Source organism: Microcaecilia unicolor, chromosome 7, assembly GCF_901765095.1.
Source record: "Microcaecilia unicolor chromosome 7, aMicUni1.1, whole genome shotgun sequence".
NCBI classification, from domain to species: Eukaryota; Metazoa; Chordata; class Amphibia; order Gymnophiona; family Siphonopidae; genus Microcaecilia; species Microcaecilia unicolor.
Genome location: NC_044037.1, coordinates 206,087,939 through 206,107,798, shown reverse-complemented (window position 1 = coordinate 206,107,798; position 19,860 = coordinate 206,087,939). Strand labels below are relative to the sequence as shown.

At 46.4% G+C, this 19,860-nt stretch overlaps 1 protein-coding gene across 1 annotated transcript in view; it reads right to left on the bottom strand.

Annotated features, from left to right (window-relative positions):
* The window catches only part of STAT1 (signal transducer and activator of transcription 1), a 150,537-nt gene that overhangs the window by 23,048 nt on the left and 107,629 nt on the right, over nt 1-19,860 (bottom strand). The window contains 1 exon segment of the mRNA XM_030208870.1: nt 18,314-18,389. Coding sequence (XP_030064730.1) covers nt 18,314-18,389 — 76 coding nt within the window.

Below are 19,860 nucleotides of genomic sequence, written 5' to 3'. Positions count from 1 at the left end.
GCTTCCTCGGTAAAAGCCCTTTGATGCATGCAACGGATCAAATTTTCCTCGTTGGAGAGTCATTAAAGGCTCATTTAGCTTTAGTGCATCTGCCTCTATGTGACTTGCCTCAGCACTAAAGTACAGATGGTATCAAGGTGCTGTTGTCCCTGTATCCCATCACACTACATCATTATATACTAAGGAAAATGTGAAAGATGCGGGAGCACAAGCTGTGGCCCCTGATTATTAAAAAAAGTGGTAGCGAATCTCCACAATACACCCAGGCTAAATGCATGCGGCTTGCTGTAAGATCCAACTGGAAAACCAAAAGGAAAGAAAGAAACACAAAGAGAGGAAAGTAAGAACAAACATTTTCAAGCTGTGAAAACTCTGAACCACAAGTATAGGTTTTGAAGGAGTTATTCTAGGAGTTATTCAAGGAGCCATCTAGTCTTAGGAAGCAGAATACACATCAATGGTGGTATTCAGTCATTTTCATCTGTTAAGTGGCTGCTTACACATGTAAATGACCTCTTATAGGAGTGGTCCCCAAACCTGGTCGGAGGCACCCCAGCCAATCAGGTTTTCAGGACACCCACAATGAATATTCTTGAAAGAGGTTTGCATGCACTGCCTCCACTGCATGCAAATTTCTCTCATGAATATTCATTGTAGATTTTTTTTTTGTTACATTTGTACCCCATGCTTTCCCACTCATGGCAGGCTCAATGCGGCTTACATGGGGCAATGGAGGGTTAAGTGACTTGCCCAGAGTCACAAGGAGCTGCCTGTGCCTGAAGTGGGAATCAAACTCAGTTCCTCAGTTCCCCAGGACCAAAGTCCACCACCCTAACCACTAGGCCACTCCTCCACTGACTAGCTGGGGTGCCTCCAGGACCAGGTTCGGGAACCACTGTCTTACAGAACACCAACTAGCAGCAAAATATGCACTATGATTTGATAGCATGTACTTTGCTGCTGGACGTGTGCATGGGCAGAGTCTGGGCAAACATGGGCCGAATGCACAAGTATATAACAAAAGAGAGGGAACGAAGTACAAACTAAAGTCCAAACAAAAAAAACAGCACCACGGGCCTTTAAAAATGGAACACAGTTCTTTAATGAATGAGCCTTAATAAAAAGACCCGACACGGGCCGTGTTTCGGTGACTAGCACCTGCGTCAGGGGTCACAGTGATGACGTGGAAAACTTGGGGAATAACTCGAATATATTCCTCTACAATATATTATTCCTTACCCCACGTCTCATATAGTAAAAGCTACAAAGCACCAAGGCACTTTCACTTTCTGTATCCAAATGGATGAAAAAAAAAAAAAAAGTATGCATAAATTATAGAATTCTATCATTTATGTGCGTTCATGCTAACATCTTGGCATAAGCGTTTACACCAGCTAAAAGGGCTGGTGTAAGTGATCATGCTTTAAATGTAAGCATGTTTACAGACACCCGTGCTAGTCAGGGGCGTAGCTATGTGGGACCATGGGGGGCCTGGGCCCCCCAGGTTTGGCCCTGGCCCCCGCCGACCCATTCAAACCCCCTGTTCCCGCCGCCGCTAACCCTCCCCCGCCATCGGGTACCTGTGCTGGCGGGGATCCCCAACCCCCGCCAGCCGAAGTCCTCTTCAGCCGGTCACCGGGCCAGCACGTTGCTACAGCTGATATGGAAGCCTAGGATTCTGTTTCTGTGTGAGTCATCCTGACGTCCTGCACGTTCAACATGCAGGACATCAGGACGACTCACACAGAAAAAACAGCAATGAATATTTTCTCTCCCTTACAATAAGTAATCTTACAATAGATTCAGAGGCAGCAAGGGTAAAACAACTGAAAGACTGGAAAAGGTGCAACGAAGGGCGACTAAATTGATAGCGGGGATGGGACGACTTCCCTATGAAGAAAGACTAAGGAGGCTAGGGCTTTTCAGCTTGGAGAAGAGACGGCTGAGGGGAGACATGATAGAGGTATATAAAATAATGAGTGGAATGGAACAGGTGGATGTGAAGCATCTGTTCACGCTTTCCAAAAATACTAGGACTAGGGGGCATGCGATGAAACTACAGTGTAGTAAATTTAAAACAAATCGGAGAAAATATTTCTTCACCCAACGCAAAATTAAACTCTGGAATTCGTTGCCGGAGAACGTGGTGAAGGCAGTTAGCTTAGCAGAGTTTAAAAAGGGTTTAGACGGTTTCCTAAAGGACAAATCCATAAACCACTACTAAATGGACTTGGGAAAAATCCACAATTCCAGGAATAACATGTATAGAATGTTTGTACGTCTGGGAAGCTTGCCAGGTGCCCTTGGCCTGGATTGGCCTCTGTCGTGGACAGGATGCTGGGCTCGATGGACCCTTGGTCTTTCCCAGTGTGGCATTACTTATGTACTTATGACTAAAGGAAGCTACTATAGTAGTTTCAAAAGAATTAACCCTGAAACAATTCATATAAAAAAAAAGCATGCCTTTTATACATAAATGCCGAAAATCCGCTTAACTGCTGTCATGTAAATATGTGCATATCTTACATACGGCGTATCTGACAGGTAGGCGTAAACCTAGGTGGAGACTGGTGAGAGCATGGGCGGGACTCATAGTTATACAAGTAACACAATACTACAAGTTACAGGCATATATCCAGCATTTAGGTGTGAGAACTTATACTAGCTCTATGGCGTGTATTTTACCTGCTATGCTAGTATTCCCTAGACACCTACTTTCATTTATTGAATAGATGTCATACAGGTGCCCTATTATGAAATTACCCTCTCTGTATTTCCAGTGCCAGTGTTCATATACCACCAGGGCAATTTTATAAACATTGCTCAAGTCACTCTATAAACTACCCCCACCCACCCAAGGAGGTCAATTTTGTAAGAAGCTGCCTAACTTGTGTAGCTGGTAGGGGCTCATTTTCAAAGCACTCAGACTTACAAGTTCCATAGATTACTATGGGGCTCATTTTCAAAGCACTTAGGTTACTATGGAACTTTGTAAGTCTAAGTGCTTTGAAAATGTGCCTCCATGTAACTTTGTTGGTTTATGTGCTTTGAAAATACTCCTCTAGGTTATACCAATTTTCTAAGAGAAAGTAATACGCATACTTTCTCTTTGAAATGACCTCATAGCAAAAACACACACATTCACAAGTACTATTTAGTTTGCACAAAGTTCCTGGCTTCTTTTACGTACAGGTTTAAGAAAAAGCATGTAAAGACTCACCCCTCCTCGAGCCTTCCTTCTGGAGCACCTGTGCACACAGTCCATGCAATTTAATAAAAGGCTATTTTTGCATGTAATCACTGTTTTAAGCATGGAAATTACTTTAAACAGAGAAACTGGGGTGGGAGTGGTGGGTTGGGAGAGAGGGGGGAGAGATGCTGGGAGAAGCAGGGGAGGGAAAGATGAAGGCAGGACCAGTTTAGCTATTGGACTAGGCAATCACTGGCTCACGGTGCCAGTAACAGAGCGCACCAAATCCCCCAGCCTCACCCGGTCCAATGGTTAACAACCTTTCTCTTTCTCTCCACCTCTCCATTGGTCTGGCAACTCTCCCTTCATCAGTGTCTCTCCCCCTCTCTCCAAATTGTCCCAGCATGGTCTCTCTGTTCTCCTTCTGCTGCCCCCACTTCTCTCTCCTCTCTCCCTCCCCAGTTCTGTAAACTTCATGTCGGTTGCCGGCAGCAGCATGAAGACTGGTTGGTTTCGGCCAGTTTCTGGGGCTTCTCTCTGCTACGTCCCACCCACAGAAATTGCATCAGAGAAAACAGGACACTGCAAAGGGAATACTCAGTGGCTGCTGCTACTGCCGGCAATCCACATGGGGTTTACAAGAACGCAAGGGGGAGGGGAGGAGATGGAGTGATGCAGGTCAAGTGGGGGGGGGGGGGGGAGGACAGAGGAGAAGAGAAACCATGCTGACGGGGTGGGGAAAGAGATAGTGGTCCGAGGGACAGGAATAGGGAGACATGTTGATCCAGCTGGGGGGGGGGGGGGAGGATGTGAGTGGATAGAGAGAAATGAATGGAGACAGAGAGAGATACCACGTCACAAGGAGCCAATGAGGGTGGAAGGGTACCGAACCAAATTAGCTCAGGGAACTACAATCCCTTGAGCTGGCCCTAGCTGCTGGACCCTCAGGGAGGAGAGAAGGAAGAATAGGCTTAACCATTAGACCGGGTGATGTCAGAAGCTGTGGATTTTGGCACCCTTTATCGCTGGCTGAGCAAATTTTCACCTGGTCCAATAGTTAAGCTAGCTATAGATACCCCTGATTTCTTCATAACCTATTACGGTCAATTCCCATGGCACTGGAACTAGAGAGTTGCACGGGGACAGAAATCTTACCCATCCCCGCCCGTCACTGCTGGAATCTTACCCATCCCCACCCGTCCCCACTGGAATCTTACCCATCCCCACCCATCCCCGCAAGAATTTAACCCATCCCCGTAAGATTTTAACCCATTCCCACCCATCCCCGTAAGAACTTAATGGTACATAAAAGAAAATTCCAGTCTGCTCCCTCAGTCTCTCTCTGGATTTGAGCCACAGCACTGTAGGCAAGGAAGGAACGGAAGCTGGAACACTCTGGTGCGCACTAAGATTTGTCTCTGATTCACTGGCAGTGTGTGCTGAGAGGTCGCCACATGCACGCGCCAGTAGGTCAGGTGATATCTGATTCTCGTGCCTGTGTCAGAGCTGAGGTCTGTGCACCAGCCTGGGAGCAAAGAGGATTAATAGTAACATAGTAAGTGACAGCATATAGACCTGAACGGTCCATTCATTCTGCCCAATAGTAACACTCATGATCAATTCATCATTAAATCAACGAGTGTGATATTATATACTTGATTATGGTCTTTCTTTCATGTTTCTGGAACAAAGACCACAGAAGTCTATCTGGCCCCATCCTTATGTTCCAACTGCTGGAGTTGCCATCGAAGCCCACTCCAGCCTATTCATGTTCTCATTTGTGGGACACAGACCGTAAAAGTCTGTCCAGCACTGTCCTCATGTTCCAGCCACTGAAGTTGCTGTCTAAGCCCTTTCCATCCCATCCTACACAAGATTGCCATGTATGAGACACAGACCATACAAGTCTGCCAGGTATCAGCCCTAGTTCATCACAGCCAGAGTCGCCATCTAAGCATCACTTGACACATCCACAAACATGCAGCCATTTAAGGTTAGCTTTTATATAACTTCCATTTTCTAATAATCCTCTGTGTTCATCCCACGCCTTTTTGAATTCCATCATCGTTTGTGACTCTACCACCTCCTTAATGGAAGACTTTCCACATTTATGCTGTTAAAGCAAGGAAGAAGAGAAAGAGGAGGAGGAGACAGCACTCAAAGAAATTGGTATTTGGTAGATGAGAGGCTGGTGAAGGTGCAGCTTACACTTCCACGGGAAGCCTGCAGAACTGCTTCCATCCCCGGGGGAACCCCACAGGAACTGCCTCCGTCCCCGCGGGAACCCCGCAGAACTGCCTCCATCCCTGCGGGATTCCCGCGAACCCCGTTCCCGTGCAGCTCTCTAATTGGAACCCCTTGTATTCTTTCCCAATGGTCTCCGACTTCTGCATGGAACTAGGTCATACTGTTCTGCTATACACACGCTCCCCTTTGTGTCAGGTCTTCTCCCTAGCTTAGAGTTAGCCTCTCTCAACCTTAGCTCTAGCTGGTTTTATTTCAGTATTGTAAACTGTAATTATGTCAGTGGCAGTGTTTCCCAAACTTTATCAAATATGACCCCATTTTAACACTATTAAAATTCATGAGACTCAAATGACAAGGAAAGCAAAACAAACCTCACCTCCCCCATCTACTTCCTTCTTTCACTTATTAAAAGCAGAAAAACAACAGCAATGGGGTCAACAGCAGCAGCAGCCAGGACAGGCACTGTGTGTCAGGCTGCGCTCACAGACCCTGATACTAAGCAGGGGTTTCCAGTCTAACAGGAAGTCAACACTGTGAATATTCACTTACAGCCCATATACTGGATGATACTATTGGGTTTGGGTTATAGTGGAGGTTTTATTTTATTTATATTCATTCATATTTGTATCCCACAGTTATCCAAAAACAAGTTTCGGTTCATATGGCTTACATTTAACAGTTGTTAGTGATTACATTGATTCAATTACATTTACAAGGTTATACAATGCTGTGTTTTACAGTGGTTGGCAAGATAACTATTAGTGCGTATGGTTCAGAGGGACAGGGGAGAAGCTCTGTATGAGTGACCCCATTTGGGAACCGCTGATCTACTGTTTGAATAGCTTTATACCAAGGCTCAAATGACAAACTAGTTAAATAAATAAAACAGAGATCCAGCAGAAAAATCATGGCAATTTTAGAAACTACACCCTAACAGTTATATGCTGATTATAGATATAATTCATCTGAATAGTAGCATATATGCTCACATATGTGAACACAAAGGACTAAATTCTATATATGGTGCCTGAAAAATTGGCGCTGAAAATACTTCCGCCTAGGCGTATTCTGTAAACTGAGCTTAGATTTAGGTACTGTTTACAGAATAATCCTAGCGGCCATACCTATGCCCAATTCTAGGCACGCCCATTTACACCAAGTAAAACTCTGGTGTAAATACTGGCGCCTAAGTTAGGAGCAGAGCAGGTGTATTCCATAACCGTGTGGTCGGAATGGCCACAGTCTGCCCATTCCACGCCCTTGGCCACACACCCTTTTTTGGAAGCGCATTAGAATTTAAATGCATCACATTACAAATACACCTAGGAAGTTGTGAGCTTAAATTCTAATTAATGACAATTAGTATCAATAATGGAAGAACAAATGGCTAGAAAGGTAAGGAGGGGTGACAAAAATTTCTTCAGGCATGTTAGTGAAAGGAGGAAGACTAAAAAGGGAATTGTGAGACTGAAAGATGCTGCGAACCGCTATGTAGATAATGATGAAGAAAAAGCTAATTTGCTAAATAGATACTTTTGTTCGGTTTTCACAGAACAAAATCCTGGAGAAGGACCGCGATTGACTGGCAAAAACACAAATGAGAATGGAGTGGATACAGCACCGTTCACTGAAGAGAGTATGTATGAACAACTTGAAAACCTAAAGGTGGACAAAGCCGTGGGACCGGACGGGATCCACCCCAGGATATTGAGGGAGCTCAGAGAGGTTCTGGCAGGTCCTCTTACAGATTTGTTTAATAAATCCTTGGAGACAGGAGAAGTTCCGTGGGATTGGAGAATGGCGGACGTAGTCCCTCTTCACAAAAGTGGTGATAGGGAAGAAGCTGAAAACTACAGGCCGGTAAGCCTCACTTCCGTTATTGGAAAAGTAATGGAAGTGATGCTGAAGGAAAGGATAGTGAATTTCCTGGAAGCCAATAAGTTGCAAGATCCGAGACAACATGGTTTTACCAAAGGTAAATCATGCCAAATGAATCTCATTGAATTCTTTGACTGGGTGACCGGAGAATTGAATCAGGGACGTGCTATAGACGTAATCTACTTAGATTTTAGCAAAGCTTTTGACACGGCTCCCCACAGGAGGCTCTTGAATAAACTTGACAGGCTGAAGATAGGACCCGACGTGGTGAACTGGATTAGGAACTGGTTGACGGACAGATGCCAGAGGGTGGTGGTTAATGGAATTCGCTCGGATGAGGGAAAGGTGAGCAGTGGAGTGCCTCAGGGATCGGTGCTGGGGCCGATTCTCCTTCAATATATTTGTGAGTGACATTGCCGAAGGGTTAGAAGGTAAAGTTTGCCTTTTTGCAGACGATACTAAGATTTGTAATAGAGTGGACACCGGGGAGGGAGTGGAAAACATGTAAAAGGATCTGCGGAAACTAGAAGAATGGTCTAAGGTTTGGCAATTAAAATTCAATGCGAAGAAATGCAAAGTGATGCACTTAGGGAGTAGAAATCCATGGGAGACGTATGTGTTAGGTGGGGAGAGTCTGATATGTACGGATGGGGAGAGGGATCTTGGGGTGATAGTATCTGAGGATCTGAAGGTGACAAAACAGTGTGACAAGGCGGTGGCCATAGCTAGAAGGTTGCTAGGCTGTATAGAGAGAGGTATGACCAGCAGAAGAAAAGAGGTTTTAATGCCCCTGTATAAGTCGTTGGTGAGGCCGCACCTGGAGTATTGTGTTCAGTTTTGGAGGCCGTATCTTGCTAAGGATGTAAAAAGACTTGAAGCGGTGCAAAGAAAAGCTATGAGAATGGTACAGGATTTGCGTTACAAGACGTATGAGGAGAGACTTGCTGACCTGAACAAGCATATCCTGGAGGAAATGAGAAACAGGAGTGATATGATACAGACGTTCAAATATTTTAAAGGTATTAATCCGCAAACGAACCTTTTCCAGGAAGTATTTTTTTCATGGAGAGAGTGGTGGCTACTTGAAAACGGTAATGGAATTCAAACATGCGTGGGATAAACATAAAGGAATCCTGTTCAGAAGGAATGGATCCTCAGAAGCTTTGCCGAGATTGGGTGGCAGAGCCAGTGGTGGGAGACGGGGCTTGGGGTTGGGAGGTGGGGCTAGACTTCTACGGTCTGTGCCCTGAAAATGGCAGATACAAATCGAGGTAAGGTATACACAAAAAGTAGCACATATGAGTTTATCTTGTTGGGCAGACTGGATGGACCGTGCAGGTCTTTTTCTGCCGTCATCTACTATGTTACTATGTTAATGGCTTAAGTGGGAATTATAAGTGCTGATTAGCTTAAGTAATTAAATTGGGTGCACAAATCCAGAATACGACTGTATTTGCACACACAAATACGACCGTATTTGCACACACACACATATATGCCAAATTCCACCTAAGCACTATTCTGTAAATACATGTGTATCTTACACAGCATGTATTTTACAGGTGGGCATTCACATAGACAGAGCACAGACAGAACTCACACACATAGGGGTCCTGGCCATTAACCTTGTCTGTCTGGGGTTAAACAGGCATTTTCAGTGGCACTTAATCGGATAGTGCAACTGAAAATGCCAGGTTAGCGCTCAAGCCAAAACCAGCTACTTTGGGGGTGTTCAGGAGGCAAACACACCCAGACCATGCCCCCTTGCCATAGACATATTTTGGAGTTTTATAAAAATCAAGATTTAGATACATATGAATGTCTAAATGCCAAGTTGTGCATGCCTAAAATAAGCACCACAATGAAAGCTGGAATTTTTTTTAAGCAGCATGAACTCTTTTTGAATATCAGCCTGGATAAATGTTTCAGGATAAATATTGGGCAGCTGGGATTAATTGTATACAGACCTAGTCAGGTAATAGTGTGTCCACATCCTGCTTAACCCTGGAAGGATAAGGAGCTGGGGAAATCAGCTTATGTAATGCTCTCCCAGCTCCAGGACAGATGGAAACCTGCCTTTTACTTGCATCATACTTAATTTATGTGGAAAACAGTTTGAAAATTAATGGCACCTTCAGGGGGCAATTTTACAAGCCATTTCTGTGGGTGAGACAGATAATTACCTGTAGCAGGTATTCACCGAGGACAGCAGGCCTTATATTATCACATGTGGGTAAATGCGAGCCGCGTTGCCCAGTCCGGGACTTCTAATCATCTTGTAAGAGCTTTGTGAAGCACGAGTCATGTTCTACTGCTCACTGGATGTTTTTTATTTACTGGCAGTCTGCTTTTAGCCATAGCCTAACTATACATGTTTATTTCCAGTAGCAGTATGTTTATTCCATAAATTGCATATACTCGTTTTCAATATTCACGTTACACCAAAAACCTTTTTAACATGTGGTATCTATATCCTGTTTATACTTATCAAAGAGAAGGGTATAATATTTCTATTTGCTAATATTTTACCTTTAACCATAAGATTTAAGTTCACACATTCTATGCTAATTTTACATATTTTATATATGCAGTTACATGCTCTGTTTTTTTTTTTATATGTTCTTCCTTTTTCAGGTATTAGCCATCACGTGTATTTCATTAAGGCTAGCAAAGAATCATACATCCAACAGAAGGTACTATTTTTGGACAATATGCTTATTTTATATACTTCTTACTGTATTAATATATTCATTGTTTTTTATTAATATAATTATCAATACTGTGTTTTAAAAATTATTTTTATCTATTTATTACTCAATTATTTCATTTATCATCTCTGTATAATAATAGCATATATACATATGCCTTAGAACCGTATGTCTCTTCTACGTGTAAATTTGTGCAAGAGCTTTCTGGGGCAGCAAGGAGGCAATGTTATAATGGAACTTATTTTATTTATTTATTTAGATTTTGCTCACACCTTTTTCAGTAGTAGCTCAAGGTGAGTTACATTCAGGTACTGTACGCTGAATATTTCTCTGTCCCAGGAGGGCTCACAATCTAAGTCTGTACCTGAGGCAATGGAGGGTTAAGTGACTTGCCCAAGATCACAAGGAGCAGTGGTGGGATTTGAACCGGCCACCTCTGGATTGCAAGACCAGTGCTCTAAAAACTAGGCCACTCCTTCACTGCACATAAGGGGTCTTTTACTAAAGGTTAGCTCGAGTTATCTGCAGCAGGTCCCATTTTATTCCTATGGGCCCTGTTGCAGATAACTCAAGCTAATCTTTAGTAAACGAGCCCCATAGTTCCCTTTATAAAATAAGTGTAACTTATGCGGTATCTGCCACATAGGTTACGCAGCTTGATACAAAATGACTCCCTTCAAGAGTGAGTCTAATATATATGCTTGCATTTTTAACCCTTTGGAACTTCTCATGGTTAAGTTTATTGGTTGGTGTTCATGGGTGAATACATCAAATCCTTCCAGGAGCTAACCGGTGGGTAAGGTGACTGCATGTGAAGGAGTATAAGGGTGTATATGTGTAGAAAGATGAGGAGGCTGCAGGGCAGAACAGTCCTAAGGAACCAGCTTGTCTTTAAAATCTTATGTGCTGAACAACTGCTTTATCTTTTTCGTTATCTTATCCCTTACAGTCCTGCATGTGCACTTAGATCCCGCACAGCAAAATCAATTAGTCATACCAGACTATTGTGAAGTAACCCATGAGCACACTAGGTTAATTTTAGTGTGCAGGGACCTTACCTTTGGAATTCACTTCCTGTTTCTCTCCATCTTCAGACATCACTTAATCAATTTTAAAAGTCTTAAAACATACCTTTTTAAAGATGCATATAAATAAGATCCATCATTCTCAGCAGATATAGCGAATGCTACATACCTGTAGAAGGTATTCTCCGAGGACAGCAGGCTGATTGTTCTCACTGATGGGTGACGTCCACGGCAGCCCCTCCAATCGGAACACTTTACTAGCAAAGGCCTTTGCTAGTCCTCGCGTGCCGATGCGCACCGCGCATGCGCGGCCGTCTTCCCGCCCGAACCGGCTCGTGTTCGTCAGTCCCATATGTAGCAAGACAAACAAGGGAAGACACAACTCCAAAGGGGAGGCGGGAAGGTTTGTGAGAACAATCAGCCTGCTGTCCTCGGAGAATACCTTCTACAGGTATGTAGCATTCGCTTTCTCCGAGGACAAGCAGGCTGCTTGTTCTCACTGATGGGGTATCCCTAGCCCCCAGGCTCACTCAAAACAACAAACATGGTCAATTGGGCCTCGCAACGGCGAGGACATAACTGAGATTGACCTAACAATTTATCCAACTAACTGAGAGTGTAGCCTGGAACAGAATAAACATGGGCCTAGGGGGGTGGAGTTGGATTCTAAACCCCGAACAGATTCTGAAGCACTGACTGCCCGAACCGACTGTCGCGTCGGGTATCCTGCTGCAGGCAGTAATGAGATGTAAATGTGTGGACAGATGACCACGTCGCAGCTTTGCAAATTTCTTCAATAGTGGCTGACTTCAAGTGGGCCACTGACGCTGCCATGGCTCTAACATTATGAGCCGTGACATGACCCTCAAGAGCCAGCCCGGCCTGGGCGTAAGTGAAGGAAATGCAATCTGCTAGCCAATTGGATATGGTGCGTTTCCCCACAGCCACTCCTCTCCTGTTGGGATCAAAAGAAATAAACAATTGGGCGGACTGTCTGTTGGGCTGTGTCCGCTCCAGATAGAAGGCCAATGCTCTTTTGCAGTCCAATGTGTGCAGCTGACGTTCAGCAGGGCAGGAATGAGGACGGGGAAAAAATGTTGGCAAGACAATTGACTGGTTCAGATGGAACTCCGACACAACCTTTGGCAAGAACTTAGGGTGAGTGCGGAGGACTACTCTGTTATGATGAAATTTGGTGTAAGGGGCCTGGGCTACCAGGGCCTGAAGCTCACTGACTCTACGAGCTGAAGTAACTGCCACCAAGAAAATGACCTTCCAGGTCAAGTACTTCAGATGGCAGGAGTTCAGTGGCTCAAAAGGAGGTTTCATCAGCTGGGTGAGAACGACATTGAGATCCCATGACACTGTAGGAGGTTTGACGGGGGGCTTTGACAAAAGCAAACCTCTCATGAAGCGAACAACTAAAGGCTGTCCTGAGATCGGCTTACCTTCCACACGGTAATGGTATACACTGATTGCGCTAAGGTGAACCCTTACAGAGTTGGTCTTGAGACCAGACTCAGACAAGTGCAGAAGGTATTCAAGCAGGGTCTGTGTAGGACAAGAGCGAGGATCTAGGGCCTTGCTGTCACACCAGACGGCAAACCTCCTCCATAGAAAGAAGTAACTCCTCTTAGTGGAATCTTTCCTGGAAGCAAGCAAGATGCGGGAGACACCCTCTGACAGACCCAAAGAAGCAAAGTCTACGCTCTCAACATCCAGGCCGTGAGAGCCAGAGACTGGAGGTTGGGATGCAGAAGCGCCCCTTCGTCCTGTGTGATGAGGGTCGGAAAACACTCCAATCTCCACGGTTCTTCGGAGGACAACTCCAGAAGAAGAGGGAACCAGATCTGACGTGGCCAAAAGGGAGCAATCAGAATCATGGTGCCTCGGTCTTGCTTGAGTTTCAACAAAGTCTTCCCCACCAGAGGTATGGGAGGATAAGCATACAGCAGACCTTCCCCCCAGTCCAGGAGAAAAGCATCCGATGCCAGTCTGCCGTGGGCCTGAAGCCTGGAACAGAACTGAGGGACCTTGTGGTTGGCTCGAGATGCAAAGAGATCTACCAAGGGGGTGCCCCACACCCGGAAGATCTGTCGCACTACTCGGGAGTTGAGCGACCACTCATGAGGTTGCATAATCCTGCTCAGTCTGTCGGCCAGACTGTTGTTTACGCCTGCCAGGTATGTGGCTTGGAGCACCATGCCCTGACGGCGAGCCCAAAGCCACATGCTGACGGCTTCCTGACACAGGGGGCGAGATCCGGTGCCCCCCTGCTTGTTGATGTAATACATGGCAACCTGGTTGTCTGTCTGAATTTGGATAATTTGGTGGGACAACCGATCTCTGAATGCCTTCAGAGCGTTCCAGACCGCTCGTAACTCCAGGAGATTGATCTGCAGATCGCATTCCTGGAGGGACCAGCTTCCCTGGGTGTGAAGCCCATCGACATGAGCTCCCCACCCCAGGAGAGACGCATCCGTAGTCAGCACTTTTTGTGGCTGAGGAATTTGGAAAGGACGTCCCAGAGTCAAATTGGACCAAATCGTCCACCAATACAGGGATTTGAGAAAACTCGTGGACAGGTGGATCACGTCTTCTAGATCCCCAGCAGCCTGAAACCACTGAGAAGCTAGGGTCCATTGAGCAGATCTCATGTGAAGGCGGGCCATGGGAGTCACATGAACTGTGGAGGCCATGTGGCCCAGCAATCTCAACATCTGCCGAGCTGTGATCTGCTGGGACGCTCGCACCCACGAGACGAGGGACAACAAGTTGTTGGCTCTCGTCTCTGGGAGATAGGCACGAGCCGTCCGAGAATCCAGCAGAGTCTCTGTACTGGGAGAAGATGGGACTTTGGATAATTTATCACAAACCCCAGTAGCTCCAGGAGGCGAATAGTCATCTGCATGGGCTGTAGAGCTCCTGCCTCGGATGCGTTCTTCACCAGGCAATCGTCGAGATAGGGGAACACGTGCACTCCCAGCCTGCGAAGCGCCGCTGCTACTACAGCCAAGCACTTCGTGAACACTCTGGGCGCAGAGGCGAGCCCAAAGGGTAGCACACAGTACTGGAAGTGACGTGTGCCCAGCTGAAGTCAAAGATACTGTCTGTGAGCTGGCAGTATCGGGATGTGCGTGTAGGCGTCCTTCAAGTCCAGAGAGCATAGCCAGTCGGTTTTCCTGAATCATGGGAAGAAGGGTGCCCAGGGAAAGCATCCTGAACTTTTCCTTGACCAGATATTTGTTCAGGGCCCTTAGGTCTAGGATGGGACGCATCCCCCCTGTTTTCTTTTCCACAAGGAAGTACCTGGAATAGAATCCCAGCCCTTCTTGCCCGGATGGCACGGGCTCGACCGCATTGGCGCTGAGAAGGGCGGAGAGTTCCTCTGCAAGTACCTGCTTGTGCTGGAAGCTGTAGGATTGAGCTCCCGGTGGGCAATTTGGAGGTTTGGAAACCAAATTGAGGGTGTATCCTTGCCAGACCCACTGGTCGGAGGTTATGAGAGGCCACCTTTGGTGAAAAACTTTCAACCTCCTCCCCGACCGGCAGATCGCCCGCCACTGACACATTGATGTCGGCTATGCTCTGCTGGAGCCAGTCAAAAGCTCGTCCCTTGCTTTTGCTGGGGAGCCGAGGGGCCTTGCTGAGGTGCACGCTGCTGACGAGAGCGCGCGCGCTGGGGCTTAGCCTGGGCCGCAGGCTGTCGAGAAGGAGGATTGTACCTACGCTTACCAGAAGAGTAGGGAACAGTCTTCCTTCCCCCATAAAAACGTCTACCTGTGGAGGTAGAAGCTGAAGGCTGCCGGCGGGAGAACTTGTCGAAAGCGGTATCCCGCTGGTGGAGCTGCTCTACCACCTGTTCGACTTTCTCTCCAAAAATATTGTCCGCTCGGCAAGGAGAGTCCGCAATCCGCTGCTGGATCCTATTCTCCAGGTCGGAGGCACGCAGCCATGAGAGTCTGCGCATCACCACACCTTGAGCAGCGGCCCTGGACGCAACATCAAAGGTATCATATACCCCTCTGGCCAGGAATTTTCTGCACGCCTTCAGCTGCCTGACCACCTCCTGAAATGGCTTGGCTTGCTCAGGAGGGAGCTTGTCCACCAAGCCCGCCAACTGCCGCACATTGTTCCGCATGTGTATGCTCGTGTAGAGCTGGTAAGACTGGATTTTGGCCACGAGCATAGAAGAATGGTAGGCCTTCCTCCCAAAGGAGTCTAAGGTTCTAGAGTCCTTGCCCGGAGGCGCCGAAGCATGCTCCCTAGAACTCTTAGCCTTCTTTAGGGCCAAATCCACAACTCCAGAGTCGTGAGGCAACTGAGTGCGCATCAGCTCTGGGTCCCCATGGATCCGGTACTGGGACTCAATCTTCTTGGGAATGTGGGGATTACTTAGAGGCTTGGTCCAGTTCGCCAGCAATGTCTTTTTTAGGACATGATGCATGGGTACTGTGGACGCTTCCTTAGGTGGAGAAGGATAGTCCAGGAGCTCAAACATTTCAGCCCTGGGTTCGTCCTCCACAACCACCGGGAAGGAGATGGCCGTAGACATCTCCCGGACAAAGGCCGCGAAAGACAGACTCTCGGGAGGAGAAAGCTGCCTTTCAGGGGAGGGAGTGGGATCAGAAGGAAGGCCATCAGACTCCTCGTCAGAGAAATATCTGATGTCCTCCTCCTCCTCCCACGAGGCCTCACCATCGGTATCAGACACAAGTTCATGAACCTGTGTCTGAAGCCGTGCCCGGCTCGACTCCGTGGGAACACGGCCACGGTGTGAGCGTCGAGAGGTAGACTCCCTCGCCAGCACCGGCGAAGCTCCCTCCGCCGACGTCGTCGGGGAGCCTTCCTGGGAGGCGGCCGCAGTCGGTACCGCAAGCGGCACCGATGTCGGAGACCTCACCCGGGGCAAGGGGCCAGCCCGCACCTCACTCGACGGTACCGGTGGCGCAAGCACCCCCGGTACCGGAGGGGAAGGGCGCAACAGCTCTCCCAGGATCTCTGGAAGAACGGCCCGGAGACTCTCGTGCAGGGCGGCTGTGGAGAAAGACATAGAAGCCGATGCAGGCGTCGAGGTCAGAGTCTGTTCCGGGCGTGGAGGCTGTTCCGGGCTGTCCAAGGTGGAGTGCATCGACACCTCCTGAACAGAGGGTGAGCGGTCCTCCCGGTGCCGATGCCTACTGGGTGCCGACTCCCTCGGCGACCCAGAGCTCTCGGTACCGATGCGGGAAGGAGACCGGTGTCGATGCTTCTTTGACTTTTTCAAACGAAGCATGTCACCGGAACTTCCCGGTACCGACGAGGAGGACGTAGAATCCAACCGTCGCTTCCTCGGGGCCGAGGCCGAAGAAGGTCGGTCTCGGGGGGGCTGTACCGCAGGAGCCCTCAGGGTAGGGGGAGACCCACCCGAAGGCTCACCGCCACCAGCAGGGGAATGGACAGCCCTCACCTGCACTCCAGTTGAAGCACCACCATCCGACGACATCAGCACTAGTGGAGGTCCCGGTACCACCGACGCCGCCTTCCGATGTCTCGGTACCGACGATGCAGAGGGTCGATGCCTCGATGCAATCGATACAGTCGCCGCCGAGGGCGGAGGTCTTGACGCTGTCGACGTCGATGCACTCAATACCCCCGGTGCTGTTGCCGACGAAGAGCCCGAGAACAACACGTTCCACTGGGCCAATCTCGCTACCTAAGTCCTTTTCTGTAAAAGGGCGCAAAGACTACAGGCCTGCGGGCGGTGCCCAGCCCCCAGACACTGAAGACACGACGCGTGCCTATCAGTGAGCGAGATTACCCGGCGCACTGGGTGCACTTCTTGAAGCCGCTGGGAGACTTCGATGACATGGGCGGAAAACTCACGCCGGCGAAATCAAAACTCGTAATGGCGGAAAAGGCACCAAAAAGAGGGAGAGAAAAACTCGAACCGAGGCCTCAAAAGGGCCTACCCTGAAAACGAAAGTAAACTTAACGGGGCAAAAACTGGAAATACGAGAAGGGGAAAAAAGACCGAAAAAGTCTTTTTCCAATATCCTTCTTTTTTTTAAAGCAAAAAGCTAAGAGACGCGCGAGGGTCAACTTAAGGGGCGCGAACGGCGCAAACATGACCGTCCCGAGCGCGGACAAAAGAAGACTGACGAACACGAGCCGGTTTGGGCGGGAAGACGGCCGCGCATCGGCGCGCGAGGACTAGCAAAGGCCTTTGCTAGTAAAGTGTTCCGATTGGAGGGGCTGCCGTGGACGTCACCCATCAGTGAGAACAAGCAGCCTGCTTGTCCTCGGAGAAATGTGCGATACTTTGGAAGAGACTTGTAGCATTTCCTTTTGTTCTTTCCAGCCCTCTTCTATCCTATCAATTATTGTAGTTCTCCCTTAGCCCAAATAGTCATGTCTATGTTTTTGTTTCAATGCTCATTTCTACTGTATTTTAGATTTTAAGCTGCCCTGTAGGTGCCCCAAAGGGCGGGATAGTAAAAACTAAATAAACTTGAAATGGGGGATTTTCCCTCGAACCCACCCAAGTCTCTCAGTTTCCCCTCCACCCCCATCTCTTACTTCCCCTCTTCATCAGTCCTCTTAATGTCTCTTTACTTCTGCCCTCAAATTTCCCTTCATGCCACCTCTCCATCTATCCCACCCTCACAAAGACTCTCAGGCTCCCTGTGCACCTTCCCCCAAAACTCTCGCTATTTCCTTCCACCACTCCTCTTTCCACATATCTCAGGCTCTCTCCAATCTCCCTACATTAAGGGAGCACTTGGCACTTGTGACTGATGTCTCGTATCAGGTCCATAAGAGCTTCTGTGTAACTAACCCCACACCTTCATCACTGCCTACTACCTATCCTGTTCCTACCCCCACTTCACCCTTGTAGAAGAAGCCAAACCATCACTGCTGCCAAATGATTCTGACTCCCTAGCTGACAGTCTGGTAGCTTTGTTTGTTTGACTCTTTTTCCCACTTGGTGCCCTCATCTCCCATGATGTTACCCACACATTGTGAATAGTTTTTGTGTTTCAGCTTCCACCTGTGATATGGCCCAACATCTGCTATCCTGATGCATGGTGACCTTACCCTACACTTGTCGGCAACCAGATGGATTACTGCTTTTATACAGAGGAGAGAGATTTCTAAATATACTTCAGAAACATTTGAAGACCCCCTCCAACCTCAGGGGTACAATAAGCAGCTAGAAAGTTCTACAAAGTACAATGGATTTTACAAATACTGAAGACTGATACAGAATAATTTCTAATACTTACACTTCAGACACAGAAATTAATTCAGTCTTAATGTAGCCAGTCGATTTGGGGTCATCCACATCCATCTGTTCTGGCACTAAACAGAATGTATAGTTTTTGATCAGTCACTTATGTAATGTAACAGAATCCCCTTTGTCTGCAGCTCCCTCCTCTATTAAATCTGTGCCCCTTCTTGTTAACCAATCTACTGGTGACACATTCTCATATTATAAATTCACTGGAGGAAATATCCATCTAGAGTTGCACTGGAAGAAACTCCAGTGTTACAATACTAGGGTGTTGGAAGTTTAAGAAAAATAAAAAAGAGTATCATATTTTTATTATTTTATATTTTTTTATTATTTCTTTCTTTATTATTATTTTATTTCTAATCTGTCTTTGGTATTTTTGTCCAGTATTATCTATTATTCTGCGAGATACAACAAGTAACTTAGGACATTCTTGGTAAGATTGTCAGCATTGTATATGATATATTTAAGCAATTGCCATGAACTTTCATGTTTCAATTTTTTTATAGTTTTTAAGTGAATTTGCATTTTTATGTCTTTCTTCTTATATATATATATATATATATATATATATATATATATATATATATATATATATATTTATGGGAATTCATTTGTACACATATCTTTTAGTTGTGGTATATCGATGTATGATATGTTATTTTAGATTTTCATGTTATTCTTTATTTTTATAGGCCCCTGATGCAGGCGGACTTTCATTGTCCCAGTCTTGGAGACCCTTCTGTGCTCTGTTTGTTTTTGCTCCAAGTCAGTGCAAGGTATTGTTATCATGTGGTATCTAAATTAATAACCACTGGGAAACCCAATCTCGTTTGACTCATCCCTGAGTAATCAGGCTTTTGCTGTGGGTTTCTCAGAAAAAGTAACACGAATAGTCATGCAATTTGATCAGCATATATTCCACTTCAAATTATGTTTAGTTTAGCAACTGAAACTCAACTAAGTAAGTTTTAGTCCATTTCCGTTACACAGATGCTTAGTGTTCTTTCTCATGTGATAATTCTTACTGTTTACTTGTTCATTGTTCTGCTTCAGTTTGAAGGCAATGAAAGACACTGTTGCAGAGAAATTTGTGGAGATAGTTAATAAATCTTTGTCTGAAGGTTCTGTCCCTGATTCTGAAACAAGCAACTGTTAGATCTCTTAAGAATCAATCTCTTGGAGTGAATCAAGTTGAGGACTATAGACCAATTTCCTCACTGCTGTTTTTGGCAAAGGTTTTGGAAAGAGCTGTATATGATCAATTAGTGGACTTTTTAGAAGCTCAAGATATTTTGGACATAAACCAATTTGGTTTTCATAGACTTCATGATACAAAAACCTTATTGCTTTCATTTGTTGATACCACTAGAGATGGATTTGAACATGGTGATCTTTTTCTTCTTCTGAGTTTAGACATTTCAGCTGCGTTTGATACCATTAGTCATAAATTTTTGTTGAAACAACTTGAATCAACTGGAATTTCTGAAACAGCTTTACAATGGTTTACATCCTTTCTGTCAAAAAGAACATTTTGTC